General features: G+C 35.9%; 1 protein-coding gene across 1 annotated transcript in view; it reads left to right on the top strand.

Moving 5' to 3' along the window:
- LOC143351835 (opioid-binding protein/cell adhesion molecule homolog) overlaps positions 1 to 22,642 on the top strand; it is a 145,382-nt gene extending 122,740 nt beyond the window's left edge. Inside the window, exons 3-10 of the mRNA XM_076783837.1 lie at positions 5,772 to 5,979; positions 6,295 to 6,453; positions 9,372 to 9,500; positions 9,596 to 9,733; positions 15,285 to 15,434; positions 16,296 to 16,361; positions 17,007 to 17,108; positions 19,848 to 22,642. Of these exons, the coding sequence (XP_076639952.1) occupies positions 5,772 to 5,979; positions 6,295 to 6,453; positions 9,372 to 9,500; positions 9,596 to 9,733; positions 15,285 to 15,434; positions 16,296 to 16,361; positions 17,007 to 17,108; positions 19,848 to 20,056 (1,161 nt within the window). The 3' untranslated portion in view covers positions 20,057 to 22,642. The remainder of the gene's footprint in view (positions 1 to 5,771; positions 5,980 to 6,294; positions 6,454 to 9,371; positions 9,501 to 9,595; positions 9,734 to 15,284; positions 15,435 to 16,295; positions 16,362 to 17,006; positions 17,109 to 19,847) is intronic.
- The last annotated feature ends 782 nt before the right edge of the window (positions 22,643 to 23,424 follow it).

Here is a 23,424-nt window from a genome sequence, read left to right as displayed (position 1 = left end):
GGTGCTTCGAGCATAGTGACGCGCAATCGACATGACATTTACATAAATGCTTTGAGCAGGTGCAGCGGACTGTAATAAATGTAATTCTGCTAACGTTTGCATTAACATCGTCTAAAAGAATCGAGTCGTTTAAAAATTGTGAAATCTTGAGTCTCCGCAGAAATGGAAATCTCTGAAACGATTCTAGCTTCTTGTGAACTCCAATTAATCATTCGTGGCGATCGAATAAATAAAATGGCGTTTGTCTGGTATTCAATGCATTCCATATTTGCTTATTCGCTGTGATCGTACGTGTTCGAAACTTACGCCTTTCTCGAAAAGATTCAATGTTTATTGCGATATCGGTCGCGATAACTTTCGAAGAATCCTCGTACAAATCGGGAAGTCGATCGCTTCGAAGTGAAATGTTACGTTATTATTTTTCTGGAGTTCTGCCAGCCGAACGCGAATCTTGTGGAAGTAATGAAAATTTGTTCTTGAAAGTTTCATTTTGGGGTCGCCGTTTTACTCGCGTTTCTTTATATCGATACTGTTTACTGGAACGTATCTACTCTATATTTCCATCGCTACGCGTTTAATCCCCCACCCTTTGTATTTGTTACTAACATTCTGCGCGTCGTGTTTCGTTCGTTAAATTTCTCAATTCATTTAGTCATTTACGAATATTTACTTTAATACATTTTAAAAATATATTTTATAGATTCATGGGTTCTTCTATGGGTTTAGTCGGCTCTTTTACCGCTGTTCATATGTTCGTGTAAAAATTGAAGTAGAAGGGTTTGAACAAAGCACACGCACACACATATGCCACCGGTTTTACAGGCAATATATGGATAATATTTTAATCTGCGTATACAAAGGCCGCGTCGACCACAACTTTGAGGTTTTCGACTCGATACATCCATGATTAAAATTCTCTATAGAATACGGAAAACAACAATCAAATTTCGTGAATGTTCCCATCGTAAGGAAATAACAAATTAACTCTATACTGGTTTCTCAAAAAAAGAAAAAAAAAACATGGCTGATATTTAATTGAAATATTATTCTGATCGACGATAATGATTATTTATGGTGTAACGTATTAAAATGTGGTTTAAGTATGCAACGAATGAAACTTTATTTAATTCCTCCTTCGTTAAAATATACATCAGAAGATATTTATAGACTTACTTTGCTTAAAATCGAACGAAATCTGAACGCGAGAATATAGAAGTGTAATAAACGCGTTAGTTTTCAAATAGAATGTTAATTTCTCGACTCAGTCGCGTAAAGATCGTCCCATAAATAAATGAACGTGCAGCGTAGAACTTTATACTGTTATGTACGATGTTTTTGGGCCGTTCGTTCTCGCGAAAATTGGTAATATTAATGGGGAACGGGGCATCAGAGGAAGAAACTTTTGCCCATTTATTAATCGCCGACATGACGAAGCACGATTCTTTTTCCCTTTCCGTATTATGAGGCGAAACCTTCCACTTTTGTCCCACGGTAATTTTTTCTTTCCATTCCTACGCCCCGCTGTACAACGATGCGCTTTTACGTTGTGGCAATTCATTCTTACTTACAGCAACGCATCCGTGTACCCCTGTGCCTTCGCGCGGAAGTGTGAGTCTTGAAAATGAAAAGTCAGAAAGACAAATGTACGATATCAACAGGTTTACGTGTGTTTCGTTCGCTTTTTTCTCTCATTAAACTTCGTTTTACGCGAAGAAATAAACGTTAGGAGCAGATTTATATTCGCGGAATGCTTAATTTACGACTTCCGTCGCGCGGGGGGGCTCGATAAAAGCGATATCGGTTCGCGGGACACGTATTCCGATTAATATAGGAATATAGGCGACGAGAAAGACGTGCTTATTTAGCTTTCAAATTAATTAAAATCCCTCGATGCTCGTACGGTTTGAGAATCTCTCGTTTTCTTCGATTATGAAGCTCCTTTTTTAAACAGTGGTTTATTAGAAAGCTTCTAGCTTTTAAAAGTTCGATTCTATTTAAAGAATGAGTAAGCAAAATTATACTTAATTTATTAAACAGAAAATGATAAAATTAAATAACTAAATTATAATGTATATATATGTTCGTAACTGAATAAGTAAAGAAAACTATATTTAATTTGATAAACAAAAAAGATTACTTCTGAATGATTTTACCCCATTTACGAAAAATATAATACAAATGTGAACCAACGTTTGAAAACTGATTTTAAAAAAATACAAATCACCTCGAACGCTCGAAGGACACATTAGACCACCAAAGAGTCTAGTTTCAATTCTATTGCAATAAGTACAATTCTAACGAGAAGGTCGATGCTTGTTCTACGAGCCTCGAAACGGGAACAAACGCTTAATTTATGGAGTAGTTCGTTTCGATGGTAAATATTTCTAACAAATGGAAATTTGGCGAGCATTTAAACAGGCAGTGATGAAATTCCCACGCGTGATTGTCATTGCAGTCATTATGTCATCAAGGAACGGCATTCTCTTAGGTCTACTCCGCTCCCCGAGCACAATGGAACAAACAAGCATTTACCAATTGTGCTATGCTCAACAATAACTTGCTCTTCACGGTGCGGTTTGAATAGCAACAATGTACAATATGCCTCGGAATACGGTGGTTTGATTTCTCTGGGCATTGCCCCGACCAGTAACGTTGCTCAGACAAAACGTTCGTTATCTCCTCGCACAAATCAACCTATCCCGGATCGATATTGATTTTTAGCTTTCTTCTGGCGCGCGAATTGCCCCTGGAGCGATCTCGTGCGACCCTCGTTTCAAACGAATCGATCTAACGAACGACAGAAGCGGGTTACCTTTACTTGCAACCTACCACAACGCAGTCAACAGATCGTTTTTTTTTAGTTATCCTTGACTATTCTTGAACTTTGTGCATTTTAAACGGAGAATTTCTCTTCTTTCTACATAAAATTTTGATTTATTAAGAACCGCGAAATTTCTTGTGAGACCAAAACATTGATTTTAGACAATCGTAAATTACAAGAATTAAAATTTGTTTCCTTTAACATTTCAGTTTGAAAATTAATTGCTTAAATTAGAAATAGCCTGATATACGAAGACAAGAAGCATTCTCGAGACAACAAAGATTTAAAAAATACAATAGTAGCGAAATTCAACAGAAAATGATCTTTAAATGGAAGAGAATGACCGCAGATCGTCGCTGACGATCAAGAGAAATTTACTCGTTGCGTGTGTCATATTTCACGAAGAAGGTTCATTAGTGTCGGAGTTTTTAGGGGCGTCAACTCGGGAAAAGCAGTCCTGAGAAAAACGGTATTAAAGTTGGACACCACGACAGACGTTCCCACCCGCGCAAACGACTGTATATTCTGTATTAAAGTTTCTCAGACCGAGATAGAGCGATTGTCTTAATCGTATTCTGCATTAATTGTGAACGAGAATATAGAAAAATGGGCAATTTACACAAAAAATATGTTATTATCGTATTCCATCATGGTGTTATTAATATAGTTATTTTCTTCTCGAAGAAATTTTTCTCCAACGATATCGATCAGTTTACAACGAGTATTATGATAATAAAATAAATCCTTATAAATTGTCAAAGAGAAGCTAAAGGGTATAGCCGAATAAGGGGGTCAAATGTGCCCCCAAACCGAATTGAACGAATGATGGGCCATTCGATAGCTTATCCAAAAAAAACCATGTGTGCAAATTTTTAACTTGAAATCTCGACCGTGGGGGTAGTAATGGGGTGAAAACGAAAATCATGTTTATGAACAATTTCTCTTAACCTATTGAGTAAAAAAATGTAAAAAAATTCAGAGACACTTCGGGTACTGGGACACATATTTTGGGAGATTTTCAGATTTTTTGATCGAAGAACCAGGTAGTAAAAAATAAAAAACCGCAAAAAATGCCGAAAAATGCCAATTACGTATCGAAGGAGGCCCGGAACTACTTTTATACTTTTACAGTAAACACGTATTGCTATTACTATTATTCTCAATTTTTTTCAGATTTTTCATTTTGGTGCGCCGCAGTGAAAAAAAATAAAAACCGATTTTTTCCTCATTTTCTGCGTATTAGAGTAACTTACACGTTGAATTTTTATGCATTCTTCAATATGCGAGTGTTTTGTACACTGTTTAATGTTTCTACACTAAGCAAAATTACATAACAATTGAAAGAAATAAAATAAACCAACCGTTGAGCGCAACATATCCTAAAAAATCAACGATGTTTTCAACAGGGTCGTTGGCGCAGCGTTAGAGTGTCCGACTGTGGAACCGCTGGAAGTTTTTTTACCGTAGGTTCGAGTCTCTCTTTGGGACTTACAATTTTTTTTTATTCGTTATTTTTTTTTCAAATTCTGACTATATAACAATGATTTATATTTATTTATAAATATTCTAAAGGCATTTTACAAATATTTTAACCTGAAATATATATAAATATAATTTTGGAGCGTCTTTGCGTCCTTATTTTTTTTGTCAACCACGATTATTGTTTAACATCTCTTAAACTGAACTTAATGTGAAATGTTAGTTATCAAATCTCTTACCTTTGACTATTGTGAATGGATTAGAACAGAAGATTCTATACTGGCTTACTATTACTTCTTCAACCCCTTCGATCAAGCAGATCTTTCCTTTTTTTTCTCTTTCTTTGATAAATATGAATGTTTGCTACAGAGTAACTTGCTATAGAGTGACTAATAACGAAAAATAATTTTACGAAAAAAACCATTCCTAATAGCTACAATGTACCAGAAAACTGTGTCATAAACCGAATTTTCAAATCACTTTGGATTTTAACAGTATATTAAATATTGCTATAGTTTAACAATATGTATCCTTAATTTTTTTGAAGTTATTTTTAAATGATGTGGAGATAAGAAAATCATCCTATGCAAAAATCGCACCAAAATTATATTTATACATATTTCAGGTTAAAATATTTGTAAAATGCCTTTAGAATATTTATAAATAAATATAAACCATTGTTATATAGTTAGAATTTGAAAAAAAAATAACGAATAAAAAAAAATTGTAAGTCCCAAAGAGAGACCCGAACCTACGGTAAAAAAACTTCCAGCGGTTCCACAGTCGGACACTCTAACGCTGCGCCAACGACGTCGTTGAAAATATCGTTGATTTTTTAGGATATGTTGCGCTCAACGGTTGGTTTATTTTGTTTCTTTCAATTGTTATGTAATTCTGCTTAGTGTAGAGACATTAAACAGTGTACAAAACACTCGTATATCGAAGAATGCATAAAAATTCAACGTGTAAGTTACTCTAATACGCAGAAAATGAGGAAAAAATCGGTTTTTATTTTTTTTCACTGCGGCGCACCAAAATGAAAAATCTGAAAAAAATTGAGAATAATAGCAATAGCAATACGTGTTTACTGTAAAAGTATAAAAGTAGTTCCGGGCTTCCTTCGATACGTAATTGGCATTTTTCGGCATTTTTTGCGGTTTTTTATTTTTTACTTCCTGGTTCTTCGATCAAAAAATCTGAAAATCTCCCAAAATATGTGTCCCAGTACCCGAAGTGTCTCTGAATTTTTTTACATTTTTTTACTCAATAGGTTAAGAGAAATTGTTCAAAAACATGATTTTCGTTTTCACCCCATTACTACCCCCACGGTCGAGATTTCAAGTTAAAAATTTGCACACATGGTTTTTTTTGGATAAGCTATCGAATGGCCCATCATTCGTTCAATTCGGTTTGGGGGCACATTTGACCCCCTTATTCGGCTATACCCTTTAGCCTGTCTTGTTTTTTACAGGTGGCGTGGCTGCGAGTGGACACGCAAACAATCTTGACGATAGAGACTCACGTGATTACGAAGAACAGAAGGATTACAATAACCCATACGGATCACAAATCATGGCATCTGCACATACACGACGTGCGTGAAACCGATCGAGGCGCTTACATGTGCCAGATAAATACTGAACCAATGAAGAGCCAGACTGGTTACCTGGAAGTTGTAGGTTGGTTTTAATTTTATGCAACCTAACAAAAATTATTATTCACGATCTTTGCATTAAAATCTCCACATCAACACTAGGATTACAAAAGTGGTCAAAATTGATTTATAATTTCTAATAAAAATTGTAATAAATTTACTAGACAGGATTTTTGCTAATTTACTATGATTTTCTATGAGAGAACAAAGAAACATTTATTTACAAATAAATACACCATAATTATCACCAGTTCTAGTGTTCAAAGTCATAGTTATAGAATGGTATATATTAGAATGTGTGCCAAACGTTACTTATTTCTATTTATTTCGCTATTTTCAGTTCCACCCGATATTTTGGATAATTCTACGAGCACCGACATGGTGATTCGCGAAGGAGCCAACGTGACATTGCGTTGCGCAGCCGCAGGATTGCCAACGCCAAATATCACTTGGAGAAGAGAGGACGGAGAAACTATACGTCTGAGCAACGGAGAAGAAGGTAATAAATATATACTAAAGTTTTTGATGACTCGATATTTGTTTTATTTCTTCGCGAATAAATATTCGCCAAACTAACCTAGTGAAGAAGGTCTATATTTATGATGACCTATGCAAGGCGGATCGCAGCTAATTTGCTAATATTATTTAGTTTTTAATTGATAATTGCATTACCCAGCTAAGAGTGATACGATTATTAATTAAACGCTAAATAATATTACTCAGGTCTCATCACGTGGAGGTTGCTACGAGTGGAGACCCACCCTACCCGAATCCCATCCACCCTCCGTTAATAAAGAGCTTCTGTGACCAACGATCGTTGGTCGAGGAAGCAACAAATGACCACTACTCACCATTACTGACCGGTGAATTGCATGTGATTTTTATTCCTCCGGCCCCCATGTCGTAGAGCGAAAGGTCCTAATCGACATGGGTGACTGGTTGTATACGTGCTTTCTTTGGCAAGTGTAGTGACCGCGGGTATGAATCATATCCGTGAGTAGTAACACATGTATATTGTTTTATCTTCGGATCTTTTGCTTAAAATTAGAATCTTCTTGCACGGCACTACTCAACCTACCCTAGTCTCGCCCCAACCACCCTTCCTTTGGCGAGGAATTCGAATACCTATCTAATTCTTGAGAATTCTTAAAAGAACTGCCAAACGAAGAGATGAAGAACCTAATAAAATGTCAATACATGTGACATGATACACATATTTTCTAGAAACAAAATTGAAATGTGCAACTGCAGATACGAATTCTGACTGATCAGTGGTCAGTAGTGGTACGAGCACCAGTCAGCACTGGTCAGTAGTGAAAGGTCTACTCGTATACCTCGTCTGTGGTAAAAGCATCATGCGAAGCTGTCGTTGTTCGGTTGTTATGCCGATGATGTCAGAATGAAATACATACTCTGCGTGTTGTATAGTAATACCGTGTAATATCAACGGTATTATTCGTATATGCCGTGGCGCGATAAAGATTTATCACTCTTTTGTCTTCCGCGCGCGTCCGATTGTTACCAGCGCCATGTTCTTCTATAGGGAACTGTCTTGCCCCAGGCGAGAAAAATGTCTCTTGTAGTTTTAACGCTTCTGCGTGTACAGCGCGAGTCACCGTAAATTATCGTCTTTATTTACATACGTTTTTTCCACGGCGAACGAAACTTCTATGAGAAGATTAACTGCCAAAATTAATCTATAAACGGGAGCGACCATTTCGAAAGTCGGTCCATCTTCCTTTTCCGCGATAACTAAGCGCTTTCATTCGCAAAAATTCTGATAAAGTCCACATTGTTTGCACGAATCTTTGTTAGTACAAGTTTTTCAGTTATATCATTTTTCAAAGCTCATTATTGCGTTTCATAAATTTAAAAGGAAATATTTACTTTAGGAAAAGTGAGAAAATTCAGGAATTATTAATTCGTATACAATAAACGTCTCTTTAAAAATTATTTTATCACCCAGTCGCCACTTCGGTTTTTCTACTATTTAATAACGCAGACTTTACTATATTGTACTATTAATTTTCGTAAAATTCTAAAGATAATCGTAAGTGATCGTTGTTTTAAAAAAATAGAAGAAGAATGGACGTTCAAGAATCAACACAGGTAACAGTCGTAGTCGGAAAGGAATTAATTAAAGTGGTTAACACGAATCGTATCGAGTGGTTTGGTTGGTGGTTTAGAGTTTATCTCGCATGCAAGTGATTACGGGCAGAGTCGACAGGCGTTTCAATAACATAAATTGCTTTGTACAGAGATTAAACGCTTAGGCAGACAAAGTCAGAGCTCAACGAATCGAAAATTTAACCAGAGACGACTGTCGTGACCGCTTTTTAGTTTCCCGCCGCAAGATTTACATTCGCCGAGCGCTCCGTGTACGATTACTATTGCAATTGTTTTACGGACACCGTCTGAAATCTTCCAACGAATCATCGACTTTTCTTATCTCACGACGTTTTTAAATATTTTTAGATAAGAGTAGATTCACACTATTTAAAATAATACTGGCGTTGCAATTAATTCTACAGTATCGTCCCTCCAATTAGAGAAGAGGCGACTCTTTGAATAAAATCTTTTACATCCTGTTATCTGAATTTTAATCTCTTTAAATAACAACTTTCAAGCAACGACAGCAAAACAAAATAAACATATTGGTAACTTGGCGCCTTTCTTACTTGCGTTCGATAATATAATTTTCCTTAGACACATAATCAGATTCTAAACGGTACAAGAGAACATAATCAAGCGTGGTCCTAGTAAACCACCGCGAGCAAGAAATTCCCGACAAACGTTATGCCCACGATACATTTCTCCGTGACTGTATTTACAGTATCAGATGCTTACTCGGATTAAACAGACTAACAAAAAGAGCGTTCACGGTATCGATAGAAACAAACAGGCGGCTCGATTAGTGAATATTAATTTCGAACTCGCCATTACGTTTATCTTTTGTGGCGCAAAATCAACGCCACTGTTCTCCAAATGAGTATTAATCTGCCAACAGAAACAATGCACCCGTTATACGTACGAGTAAACACAATTATGTAGAAACTTCGAGTTAAAAAATTCGTTTACACGCGTCCAATACTTGTTAATCGATTTATTACGTCACTGGATCAATTTATGAACGTATCGTAAAACAATATTAATAAATAGTTTTATATTTGAAGAACCTCATTTTAATGTAATCGTCGACGTAATGGGTTTTAATCAAAATCTTCCATTAGGTTTATCTATGGAAGTTCATTAAGGTTTCGTTTTATTTAGAGAAACTCGTTTAACGAAATATTGTTTCGCATTATTTGCGATATTCAGCGTTGTTTCTAAAATACGATGCAATTACATTAATTTGTGATTCTCCTGTGAATTTTTCAACATTTCATCACATTATCACGATTTTAATTAACATTCCAGTGAGAAATGTAAACGGATCGGTCTTCAATATCACGAAGATAAACAGATTGCAGATGGGCGGATATCTGTGCATCGCTTCCAACGGAGTACCGCCTACAGTCAGCAAAAGAATAATGCTCACAGTGCATTGTGAGTAGATTCTTAATATTACAAGTAAATATTTTAAACGTCGAATTGAGTTCACAGTAAATTCATACCGCGTTTCGTTTGCCGGGACTTTTCAGTTCCTCCGATGATTTATATACAGAATCAGTTGGTAGGATCGAAGGAAGGGCAGGATATGACTCTGGAGTGTAATTCAGAAGCATTCCCGAGATCGCTGAATTATTGGAAGAAGGAAAACAACGAGACGATAAAATCTGGTATTTGAAATTAGATATTGCGTCAAATTTTGATTACACGGTGCCTATAGTTGAACAAGCAATACAAATTCGATATAACTTTGAACGAACACGTTCGCGATAAACAAAATAATTCTACCATCGATTATTGCCATTGAGAATTTTGCTTGTTTAATTACAATTTAATACACTGGCATGTGTGTGGTTGATATGCATGCGGATCCTTTGATTGATTGCTTGCTTAAAAATTATTTTCAATTTTATTTTAAAAATGCATAAACCGTGATGTTTGTGTTTTTGAAAATTTGTATACATATTAGTTTGCATATATTAAATAGGAAACATACAGGGTGTTCAGCTACCCCTGGGAAAAATTTTAATGGAAGATTCTAGAGGCCAGAATGAGACGAAAATCAAGAATATCAATTTTTTGAATGAGGCTTAGTTAAAAAATTATTAAAAAATTTGAAATCATTCTGGAAAAATTATTTTCGGTTGCCCGGGACAATTACAATTATTTTTGGTGATTAAACATATCCCCGAATTCCTACCCACTTTCGAAAAAAAAATTCGAGTAGGTGTGAAATTTCTCGACAAAATTAAAAATTTTCAAATCGTTCTAAAAAAATTATTTTTAGTTGCAGGGGTCAATTACAATCATTTTTGGTGATTAAACATATCCCCGAATTCCTACGCACTTTCGAGAAAAAAATTCTTTTCCGAAAATATAATGCCTGACCATACCATCGATATGTTTCACTGAATTTTCATGCGAATCTTTAAAACATCATAACTTCTGAACGGATTGGACGATTTTAATGTTTAAAAAAGCAAACTACGCGTATTTTGATGGAGAATATGTACAAATCGCAAAAATATTCGAAAAGTTGGTCCTTGACCCCGCAAAATGAGAAAAACCCCATAAAAATGGTCCAATTTTCAAACAGCCATAACTCCAACAATAGTGAATGTATTTCAATGAAACTTTTTTCTGAAGTAGAGCTCATGGGTACCTACAAAAAAGTATTGGACAACTTTTCTGTAGGGCGTCAAACAAAATTACTAAAAATGAAAAAGGAATTTTTAAGAAAAATCGACGGGGGGTAGGCCTAAATTTTTCGGCGAAATTGAAAAGTTTCAAATCGTTCTGGAAAAATTATTTTCGGTTGCGGGGGTCAATTACAATCATTTTTGGTGAATAGACATACCCACGAAATCCTACTCAGTTTCGCGAAAAAAATTCCTTACCAAAAATATAATGTCTGACCAGAACTTATTCTACTGAAATTTCATGCGTATTGTTTCAACTACGGTATCGATTTGAAATGAAATTCGTTTTCAAGGACATTTCATCTTCTATTCGATGAAAATTAAAAAATTTCGACATAGTTTGTAGAAGTGTCGATAGATTTAATGTTAAGAAGGTCCTAAGATCCTCTTGCCTCTTACTTCACGTTGTCTTTGCGTTAATACGAAATAATTTACAGCTTGTACACGCGGTATTAAATAAATAAAATTAAATAAAAATGTATTCCCCTTCCCCCGTATTACGAGATTCACACATTTGTCGCTACTGTACTTTCGCATTTGCACGTTTGTAATGGACGTGTTCCTGGCCTGCTAATTCACTGAAGAGCGATTGAACCGTACTGCCCAACATAGTTAACGCTGTTTTATTAACGAATGTACGCACGGTACACGACACATATGTACCGTACATTACTGGAACGGTCTAACAACGTCGCAATGGGATACACGAAAATGCATGGAGCAATAATTACTTCGAATAATGAGACTTTCGTGCTAAACTTTTCGAGCACGAGGATTATTTACAGAATATTTTAGCGCCACGTTTGTGCATATAACAATACCGTTTTATGCACCGTACTGTGTCTGGGAGTTAAACATTGCTGTATTAATTCTGCAGCAAACACGGGAATATAATCTAACAATAAATTATTCAAAAATAGCATTTTATATTTCTGTCTCTAGAGAAAACTAATCCTTAGTCTGCATCGTGTATTCTCTTCAAAATATATAGCAGAAATTGTCGCGTATAATTATACTCGCGCAAAATAATAGAGCAAGATATTAATTGTGAATAAAATAAATACTGTCGCTGGTCTGTCAAAATACCTCGTAATGCAGTTTAGTTACTAACGTTAATGTTGTAATAAAAATAGAACAGAAATTATAAATTGTATAAAATGCAAGTTCGAAGGCAATTTTAATAATTAGTTTTAATACGTGCCACTTTACTTGATTATTAAACTCCTTTTAAGCGTAACACTGCGTTTGCAGACAAGTCATATTTAGAAACTTCCGCGGAGCCCCAGAAGTTTAATTAGGCGAGATTCGTAATTTTAAACCGCTCGGGAAAGTTTACGTGGTTAAAAACTTTGGTAAGTGACCTTGACTGACCTTCGATCACCTTGAAACGATATCTGTTTCGAAAGCCTCATAAAAATTCTTGGCAGTTTTGTTATTCAAAGTCTCCGTAATTTCGAACGTTTCGAAAAACTTTTCTAATCTCCGCGTTCCTTTGTTTTTCTTTTTACTATGACAAATATATATTATTTCGGTCTATCGTCTGACAGGTAGATCCTAAGCATCGTATTGAACATATTGTATTCACTACTCGGTTCGGATATGCCCTAAGGCGACTCAGTGTTCTAATTATGACATGCTTTACCGTTTAGATATCTAAGGCTTGGTAACTCGCCTTGTATTTTGCCTTCCGACTGATGTCTGCATTAACTTAATAACGAGCTAACGAGCATGTTATCAGAACTAACATCGTGACAACGACGAGGTGTCTTTGTACGTGGAATAACAAAATCACTAAAAAAACAGCGAGGAATTTGCGTGAGAAACGCGATGAAAAAACATATTGCAACTGAAATCATATAGCTATCTCTTATTTTATCATTTTCTCTCGATACGATTGCTATTTTCAAGTGCTTTTATTTAACTTTTGTTGCAAATTCCGAATCTTGCATTTAATCGTAGCATCGAAATTTTATTCATAGTTCTTCCAGAAATTTATTTTAAATAAAATTAAGACTCTACCCTTTCCGAAGAAAGTAACAAAATTATACAGTTGTACTGTATTCGTCTTTAAATTAAAAATAAAGATGGTTCGAATTTAATTTCTAATTCAAATAACACACCTATCATCGTTATAAAACAGTGTGAAACGTTCCGTATTTTCACAATAATACGTTCGATTATTCCTCCCCCGCGCACATGTGAGAATTATAAACCGAATAACACGGCGAATAAAGAAACAAAAACGTTTTACAGCCGAGTTGTTGCATATTGATAATACGTATTATTGTTTGAGCGCCGTGTGGAATCGATGACACGATGAATTTTTATTTATGCATATTTATTTCGTTACCGATTCGACGATATTTATCGCAGAATACAACGGAAAACACAAAACTCGAACAAGTGGAAAGATTCTTCCCGATTATTACTCATCATTTACTCGAAACAATTTTTGAAAGTAATGAACCTAGCTTCGTTATTCGACTATCGACACTTGCATGGATGTATTGACCCTTGAATTTTTATTTATGCATATACAGGGCATTTGACCACCTCTGGGGAAAATTTTAATAGAAGATTCTAGAGGCCAAAATAAGACGAAAATCGAGAATACCGATTTGTTGATTGAGACTTCGTTAAAAAGTTATTAACGTTTAAAGTTCCACTAACAGCTGTCCGCCGCCGTTCTACAGACGTAACTTTAAACGTTAATAACATTTTAACGAAGCCTCAATCAACAAATCGGTATTCTCCATTTTCGTCTTATTTTGGCCTCTAGAATCTTCCAATAAAAGTTTTCCCATAAGTAGTCGAATACCCTAAATATTTTGTTACTGATTCAACAATGTTTATCGCAGAATACAACGGAAAACACAAAACTCGAACAAGTGGAAAGGTTCTCGAAACACTATTTGAAAATAATGAACCTAGCTTAATAACACGACTATTGACACTTGCATCCACGTTCGTTTGATTTTGTGGGTGTCCTCGTTCCTCGTGGCTGTCCACGCGATCGTAGGCTAAGATTGTTGGTGGATAGCGGGCAGCATCGCGCGAACAATATTAAAAGAAAGCAACGCGGTGCTCGAGCAACCTCTGCAGAAGAGTGGGTTGCCTCAAGCTACTTACCAATGCCATTACTGTCCTTTCACCCTTCTGAACCATTGCACCATTCTAACCCATCCTCTCTGCATCACAACGACTTGCACCCTCCTCGACCATTTCAAACCAGACGTTTTCTGGGTTCGTCGGGCCACGCATACAACTTTAATGACTCGTGATTGTCATGACTTCTGCTCTTTGCGCCGCTCTTTTCATTTCTAACGCGCGGTTCACCCGGGGAAAACGACGTCTGCTCTGTTGGTAATTCGCGGGCGAAAAAAATTCTAAGCTCGCGAATACCTTCTGAAATTCAACGACAATGTTTAGATATTTGTACGCGGATTCGTTCGACGCAAACGCGCCCCATGCACTACTTTAATGACCCCGTGGTTGTCGTGAGTTTTGCTCTTTGCGTCGCTCTTCTCGTTTCTGAGGAATTTCGCCCACCCCTGGGAAAGAATTCCGCGTTTAGTGAAATTTATATGGGGTTAATTATTATTCCCCGTTCCTGTACCGTGTTTTATAACTTCTTGCTGGAACTAGGAGGAAACGAGAAGTTTGTGTAAAATATATTTCATAAATCATACAAATATTTCGAATTTAACATCCTGTTTCTTTGAAATCTTCTCTGTAAGCTCTAAAATTGATTTCTGATTTTAGAAATAGCACAAGTTAAAACGTTCAAATTACTTTTATTTCGTAAAGGAACGGTCGCGTTATCAATCAAGAATTTAGTTCTTTCTTTGTTGCTGTATACAATGTTCGTGGATTACGAGCCGAACATCTCAAATTAGTCCCATAATTCTGCGCAATATACTAGTCTCGTTTCGAACGTCCAGCGGCGAAATAATGATCGTATAGCGTGATAAAATTCTATAATAGTTCTCCAACTCCGTTTCTTTCATTATTGGAAGCATGTGGTATAAAGTTTCCTCGTTGTACATGACAAAGGCATCGATACGCAGGATCGTAACGAGAAAACTACGATAATTGAATGCCGCGTTAAATTCAAATTAAATCGCTGCGATTGTCTATTGTCATAAAAAATAATCGGTTCCGAAAAAGAAACAGTTTCCTTATCTGCGCGAATTGTCCTGGCCGAGCCAAGAACCCATTAGAATTTTCGTAACCCCTTCCAAGTGCTACGTAAAATGTTAAACAGTAATCGACAAAGTCGTGAGAAAAATTAAGATAGAAGATAATAATAGAAATGCTCGTTCTGGAAACTCTAATAATTCTAAAACTACATTTTCGCGATTATTGATTACTGAAAGCAATCTTTCGTAATTGAACTACGTATACCAATGATAGTAAATAATGTTCTTATCATTTAATTTTAATTTTGTCGAGTTGTTAACGCTTTCGTTTAAACTTTTCACGACGCTACTACCGTTTAAAAACTGTTGTTTTTCCCTTCCAGGGGGGAAGTATAATCTGTCGCAAACGATAAGTACGTACAAGGTACACATGTTACTCACTATACTATCGGTGAGAATGACCGATTACGGAACCTATAAATGCATATCACGGAATTCTATCGGAGAAACGGACGGCGCCATTACGCTCTACCGTAAGTATGTTTACAATCTATTCAATTATAAACGATTTCGAAATAAAAGTAACTACAGCAGTCTGGTAGTAATTCTTACGATTCTTTTTAACCGAATAAATTTTATTAAAAATCGCAAACCTCTGGCGACTGATCTTTCGAAGTTTTTTTGAATTTCGTAAAAGTGTTTGAGCGAGAAAAATAGTCTTGGAAACGTTTGCCAATCGTTCCAGTGGAGGCAAATATCAAAAAGCAATTTATCGTCGCGATAAAGCGAGCCTTTCTATCTTCCTGAAAATCGTATTTCCGCGAATCACCGATAACCGCGATCGTCCCTCTGTTTCCCAACGAAAAGAAGTCGCGGCTATCAATCCAAGCCGTAATTGTGTGTTCTGCGTTGCCCTACTCGCGGATCGAACTTCTTGACATAGCGCTTTAATCAACTATCCGCTCGATACGTTACTGGGAAAGCTACTTAAACAGTCGTTCGGTCGCGATCGTAATTTGATGCACGTATCCGTATTAAATCCCCCCTCTAAATAGCAAGCAACCCAGATGGAATGAGATTTCACAAATTGAGCAGTAACATTTTTAATGGACAGCCGAATTTAAACCGGAAAATTTATCTTTAATGTCCCGCTTTCTCGTTACTGGGTCGAACAAAAATATTTTTTGCCCGTCAATATGATTTATATTTAACAAAATCTGAAATCTATTTAAATAAACTGGGCCAGTCGTCCAATTTTGTTCGTTGTAACAATTATATTCCATTTAGTTAAACGAAAGGATTTCATACATTCAACGATAACAAACGTACATACGTTTGCGCGAGCATGGTTTAAAAAATATGCAATCTAACGATTAAATTTATGTTGTTTGCAGATATTCCATCACCAACGACGGAATTAAAGACGACGACTACAACCCCAATCCCAACGATTCAGGAAGGTAAAATAAATTGCAACCTAATGCTTCTTTAATTGTTATTAATGCTACTCAGGTCGACAGAAAACTAATGGGTCTGATAAAAATAGAGATACCGATGTATTTATTTTCGTGAAAACGGTCCACGATAGATTCGATAAATTAATTGCATCAATTCTAAAGCAAAGTAGGGGACTGAAAATTTATCCAATTTAAAAAGAAACAATATCATTACTTTTTACGGATAATTCCCATCGTATAAAAAATTGTAGCAGTAATAATAATAAATATCAGAGACTAACGGGTGAATATTACTATTTAGTAGTATTTATTTAGTAATATTGCTCCATATAAACTAAAGGGAATTATTTAAATTATTTTTTACGAAGAATGATTATTAAAGCAAAGAAATGCTATTAACAAAAGATCAGATAAATTAACAATATTGTAGAAGCTGGAGCTCTCATTTTCAGTACTTAAATCACCACCAAATACGATTTTACCTTTAATTCCACAATGGTAACACGTTCACTGTCCAAACTCTCATCCGGCCTATCCAATAGCACAGAGCTATGGCCCGTGAAAGCGTCAGGCCACAATCTACACTGTGAAAAATGCTGCTGTAACGTGGAAATAGTAACGCTGATATTTACGTTTGATTGCTTTCAGTTGAAAATATACAAAACTCGCGACAAAGACCGTTCCCTGGCGCAGAACTCGATCCAGATCAAAAGTCGGATTCATCGCTACCCAATATGATTAGAAACGATGGTACGTAATTTTTATCGTTATTAAAGATCATCTTAAATATAGACGTTGCAAACTGTCGATCGATATTTGTGAAATCAGCTTTCGAGCTTCTCGTAATAATTAATATTACGGTCGACTGGCGCTCACATTCGATCTACGACTCGCGTAAAAAATTTGACAAAATTCTGTCCCTCCGTTCGATTCGTAAGTTGAAAATAATTTATCGAAACCCGAAACAGACGGAACGTCCACGTCCAACGGCCCGGAAATGCAAATTTACAGGATTTCACATTAAATTCTTAAACAAATGTATGCGCGAACATTTTGCGCGATTACAATATTAAATTTCGTGCACCGTCGATTTTAATTATCCAACCGAGTTTTATTTTATTAGTAGAATATCGCGCGACACCGTGCAACGATCGTTTTGTTGTATATTTCTCCATTTACAAAACGCGTTTGAAATTTGCTTTTGCCCCGGGGCAAACGAACCGAATTCTTGCCCGCCGTCTCATTCCCGTATTAAATATCTCAAGGTATCGTTGAAAACGATCCCGGTTTACATTTCATTGCTGCAATTCTGTATTCCAGCAACAGTTGCACTGTTGTCGAAGCAAGTTTGAATATTCAAACGTGCGCACCGCGGCTTACATGTCGCCCGGTTGACTTCGAAACAAAAATTGAATTAAACTTGCCGCGTTACGATGCTACATTGGCATTCCCGTTTTGTCCGGTTCTCCAGATTCTACGAAGGTCGTTGAGCCCTTTTCCCCCAATCATGTGGGCGAACTCGTTCTTTCAGGGGTTTATCCGGTTTGGAGATAAAAGGAAACTTTATTTTTTCGCGTTTTCTAAAAACGCGCGGCTCTTGGAAACTTTTCTACCGAAAGGTCCTGCAATTTTAATGTTTTCCATGACGATTTCAAATTAATCTAACGAGCAAAATAAATGGTCCAACGAATATCAATTTTTACGAATTTTAATGCTTTACGAGACAATTTTGGATCGATATTTCTTTTTAAAATAGTTGGAGATATTTTATTACGTGAAAGAGAATTTCTTTCGACCAGAAAATCGTTTCTCCTGAATTTATAAATGCCTGCGTAAATTTGAAATTGATCGAATAAAATGTATTGATGTTTTTGGATCGAATGGTTGTTGCTTATCGGATTTAATTATAGAATTTCATCGTGAAGCTCAAGGCGTACAAAACGCGGTGACGGAGTGGGCGTATTTTAACGTAAATACGTTATACCGCTCAGAAATTCTGGAAAACTTCCTTTTAAATCATCTCCCAGCCATAATGCGAGAACTTACGCACAGCAGGGTGGGAAACTTTTTGAAGGCGAAGTTTAAGAGAAGGCGTGAAATTTACCCGCGAACTTTCAGCAACGTGGCATTACGACGTATATCTTCTGCGAGGCGACAAACGCCGCTCTCAATGAGATTTTGAACTATTGCGTCGTCTCAGACGTGGAAAATAATCCGATTTTTCGGTTTGGGAAATTCTTTCGCAGCATTTCTTCGCGTCACTCGCAAAAAGCACGAAAAACGAAGATAATTTCGTAAAATCTGAAATCGATTTAACATTACAGTCGAAATTTCTTCGAGAGTTCAACGAGATTTTGAACTATTGCGTCGTCTCAGACGTGGAAAATAATCCGATTTTTCGGTTTGGGAAATTTTTCGCGTTGCTTGCAAAAAACACGGAAAACTAAGATAATTTCGCAAAATCTGAAATCAATTTAGCATTACAGACGAAATTTCTTCGAGAATTATGTTGTACGGTTTTGTATCACCGAGAATGATTTTTGTCTTCCTGGCTGCGAATGTACGCTTCGATGGAATCGCTATGAAAGATGCATTTGAGTGACGTTAAGTCTGAGAAATGTGTTTAAAAAGCGACCGTCAACTGCCATGCATAAAACGTGGAATCTAGTCGAGGAACAGGCATTGAAAGAAAGAAAACGCGGCGGAAAGATGAGAATAATAAGCTTGGAATTTCTGTCCCAAGACTTTGTATCGTCTGGGGCGCATTTTCCACCCTCATTCGAACATGCACTTTTTAGTTACTTCATTCACGAGGAATCAAATCTTCTTTGTGTCGACGGTAACGAAAAATTAAATTGGTCTTGTTCGCTGCAAGAACATTTACGAGAAAATGGCCAATTAATTCTAGTTAAAAGATACAACTATTAAAGAAACTATTATCAAGTTTCTTAAATTTAATCTTTCTGCAATAGTTTTTCAAATCAAATTTCACTATTTTCTATTTCCTACTTTTACGTAATTAAATCGTATTAAGCGTTTTTAATAACCGTCTATGACAATTTTTCTTTCATTAGCTCATTCGTCCCAGAGTTAAATTGAGCGAATTACTTTAATGAATGGTTTAAATAAAATCGATTAAATGTCACGAGTCTCCGTGCGAACAAAGTCGATTTCAGTCGGCTGAAAAAGTCGACTGGCTCGGTTATAAAGAAACACGAATTAAATAAATACTGCTTCTATTATGATTTGTTAGAAACAAGTAAAAGTTATGTCGTATTTGGCTTTAGTTAAATGTCACAGATATGTTAAAAGTTTCGAAACGAGAATAGGAGAAATAAAAAACTTTTATTATTGCACTAGTGAATCCACATCGTATCGATAAGTAATGACATTTGCCTAGATCGTGGACGAGATATTGGAAATATAAAATTTGTATAGTGAAAATATATTGTGTATAGTTGATCTAATATGTTGGTTACGTTTTCTTAGATATTCGGCTGCACGGCAGAGCCAGCAGCGACGGGTACAACGCTAAAAACGACGCGGCAACAAAGGGGCAAAAAAGTATCGATAACGAGGTTCGACCACGAAGAATCGACAACACGGCGCAATCCATGTCATCCAGGGGTAGTGGCTCGAATATTCTGGCGCAATCTAGAGCGGCCATCTGCATAATCCTACTATCTGCCCTGTCGTAGTCACGTCAGTGTCTGCAGAAAAGAATGATTGTTCGGAGTAAAATTCTTCGAGAATCAAGATTCGTCCTGTTCATCGTCATTTATTCTCATCCGCGAAAGGGATCAATTAATGGGTGCGCATCGACGACACTTTATCAACCATACGCGACTGAAACGGCCAAAACTAATTTCTTTATCGCGAAAATTTCTATTTCGAATTTTAACGTCCGATCAAAGTGTTTTCAGCGTTCACCGGACCGACAGACAATTCATGAAAAAGATAATTCGTCGTTTAAGATTCGAAGAGCCTTTCGCGTTCCTTTATTTTCTAACTGGTGCAATTTCAATTCGACTTTTTAGATTCTGTTTTAGATTCTCGCTGCTCTTTTTCTCGTCCGATAAAACGGGCGACCGATATCGCTGACACGTGTTCATCAACCTAATTGGAAGGCGATTTTCTAATTGTTTCACGGAAAATAGCTCACTAAACGCTGTATGTATTTAAACTTTGCAAACTATTCCTTGATCATCTTCGAATATTAATTACTTTCAGAATTATTTAACACGTTAACGCGTACAATCTCATGCTGTGGAATTTTTTACCTCTATTTCTCATGGAAATGTGGAAATTCCCGTGGATTTCCAATTTTTTTTTTATAATTTTACCTCTTAAGTCCAGAAACAACTAATCCTCGAGGTCCTTCTATGATTTATTAAACAACTTATGCAGTCTGGGCCACGTAATGCGGTACAAACTCTCCCTCACGCACGCGTAAATTAATGAATATAAAACTCATTCATCAAGAACAATTATTCCCTCTAAATAAATAAAAAGTTTAAACTACAATCTCTCTTTTCAAAACATTACTTTCTGAACGTCCAACTTGTTTATTATATTTGAAATTTAATTCACTGTAATAAATTTAATTCTTGTATAACTAAGAATTATTTTATTAAATATTTAAAACGTAAACTCTGAAATATAAAAGAAAAGCGTATTAACGTCGTACCCCTAATTATTTCAATAACGCTCTACGTGGTTCCGCCGGCATAAAATATAAGAAACGTTTTGTAGAATAAAAGATTACGTATTTTAGAGAATTTTTACACCAATTGAGCGATTCTTATACGATAATATTCCCCGACCGTAGAATACGTTTTCTACTTACGTATAGTTTGTGATGGAAATTCACGAGCATGACTTTTTCGACGGCCAACCATTACTAAACACAGATACGTATTTTTGTATTTCCTCGTGTCCCATATTTTATTATTTTAAAACGTGTACCCTTAACTCGTAACGACAACGTATTTTCAACAAATAGAGCGCCCGTTTGTTACTCGATGTAACAAAACGACAGCTCCACGTGTATTATTAATAGGAATTTTGTTCCAATACAGTTAGTACAAACGAAATTTGTGCTAAATTAAGTAACATAGGAGATACTACATTTCTCAGAGTTTATAATGTCCTCTATAATAATACATAAGCATACGACAATTTAAGGATCTTATGAATTAAGCACTAGAAATATTCAAATTAAATAGTTCGTCGCGAGAATTTCATTTTGTTCAACGAGACGCTCAATTATTAATACTCTGAAGTCTTAAATATCAATTCCATTGCACAACAAGTATAGGTCTCGAATTTCCCCATTTGTTTCATAAATATTTACTATTTATTACGTAAATATAATCTAGTATTTGCTACAGTCCCTTTTTGTATTATTTTTAATCTTTACTTTTAATACTTGTTTCGATTAACACCAACATTTAAAATATCAAATGTAAAAATCAGAATTCTCGAGTGCAATACTTCTCTGTTGATATTAAATGCTTGCGTCTGAATTGTAAAACTCTGTAATATTCGTTCCTCGACTGAAAATTATTTCAGCGAAGGAGGGATTTGTCAAAAGAGAAACACAATTAACGCAGCTCTAGACGAGCAGACCTTTAAACATTTTTGGACTAATTATCTCGTGTTGCGATATCATTCGTTCTGCAGCTTAACGGCTGTTCCCTTTATCTGTTTTGCCCGATATTATCGATTTCTCTTCCTTTTTTTCTTCTTTTGTTCGTCAAGTGAAAAGCTCTGAAATCATACGCGTCGTTAGCCAAATGAGATCCTTTCATTTCCGTCGGTTCTACAAGCGGAAATGATAGAACTCTTTACCGGTGCACTTTCGTTCGATTGTTTTACGGAACGTTTCTTACCTGTGATTATCAAAGTTGAAGATCGCCACTCATTTCACGTTCCACCTTCCCGCGTGCATTGTTTAGGAGTAATAAAACGCGAAAATGAAAACGACGACTCGGTGCACGTTGACGAACATCATTTTTTATCGATAGTAAACAAAGCGTAATGCTGACTCGATACACGGAGTTAATGCATATTCGGCCTAATCGATGTGTAATTGAACTAATCTAGCGCCGTATGCGAGTGCTTCATGCAAAGTATTTAATTGGGGGCGAGCAATTTTTTTAAAGCAATCGTACCTGCCAAAATGAGACGAAAATTCAGGATAACAAAATTGACGAAATATGAGAGGAACCAAGATTCAATCTTTTAATTATTAGAGAAGACAGAGGATCGTTCGAAGTTTATTTAAAATGTTTCTTGGCGTTTATAATGAATACAGGGTGTTCGACCACCCCTGGGAAAAATCTTAATGGAAGATTCTAAAAGTCAAAATAAGACGAAAATTAAGAATATTAATTTGTTGATTGAGACTTCGTTAAAAAGTTATAAAAACATTTCTGACCACACAGTATATTTTCGGTAAAGAATTTTTTTCTCGAAAATGCGTAGGATTTCGGGGGTATATCTATTCATAAAAAATGATTGTAATTTACCCTTGTAACTGAAAATAATTTTTCCGTGAATGATTAAAAATTTTTTAATTTAATTTTTGTAATGACTTTAACGAAACCTCAATCAAGAAATTGATATTCTTGATTTTCGTCTTATTTTGGCCTCCAGAATCTCCCATTAAAATTTTCCCAAGGGGTAGTCGAACACCCTGAATATGTTAAAGGAACTGATTAAAAAAAATTTTTGTCAATCATAATACTTTCCTTGCAGTTCGAAAAACAAAATTAGCCTTATTTTGGCACGTAAAATCACCTTACGAAAAATTGTCCACCTGTAAGTAAACAATCTGTATAGTGTTTCTCAAAGAGAGTGTAAAAATCATTAACGTAGAAAGATTTCATGCTGTAACAAGCATTTTTTTCTTTTCTTTTAGAGGGAACGCCTTCCAAAACGTTTGAAAATCATTGCAATATATAGCTATCGCGTAATGTTGCTTAGGCTAACGAAAAAGAAAGCCGCGAAGCAATTGTTTGCGTGTTGCTAACCATAGAAGGGCAATAAAACATATTCATTTGAA

The sequence above is a fragment of the Colletes latitarsis genome, chromosome 2 (assembly GCF_051014445.1).
Source record: "Colletes latitarsis isolate SP2378_abdomen chromosome 2, iyColLati1, whole genome shotgun sequence".
Lineage (NCBI taxonomy): Eukaryota > Metazoa > Arthropoda > Insecta > Hymenoptera > Colletidae > Colletes > Colletes latitarsis.
The sequence above is the reverse complement of the archived record's forward strand: the minus strand, read 5'-3'. Positions and strand labels throughout refer to the sequence as shown.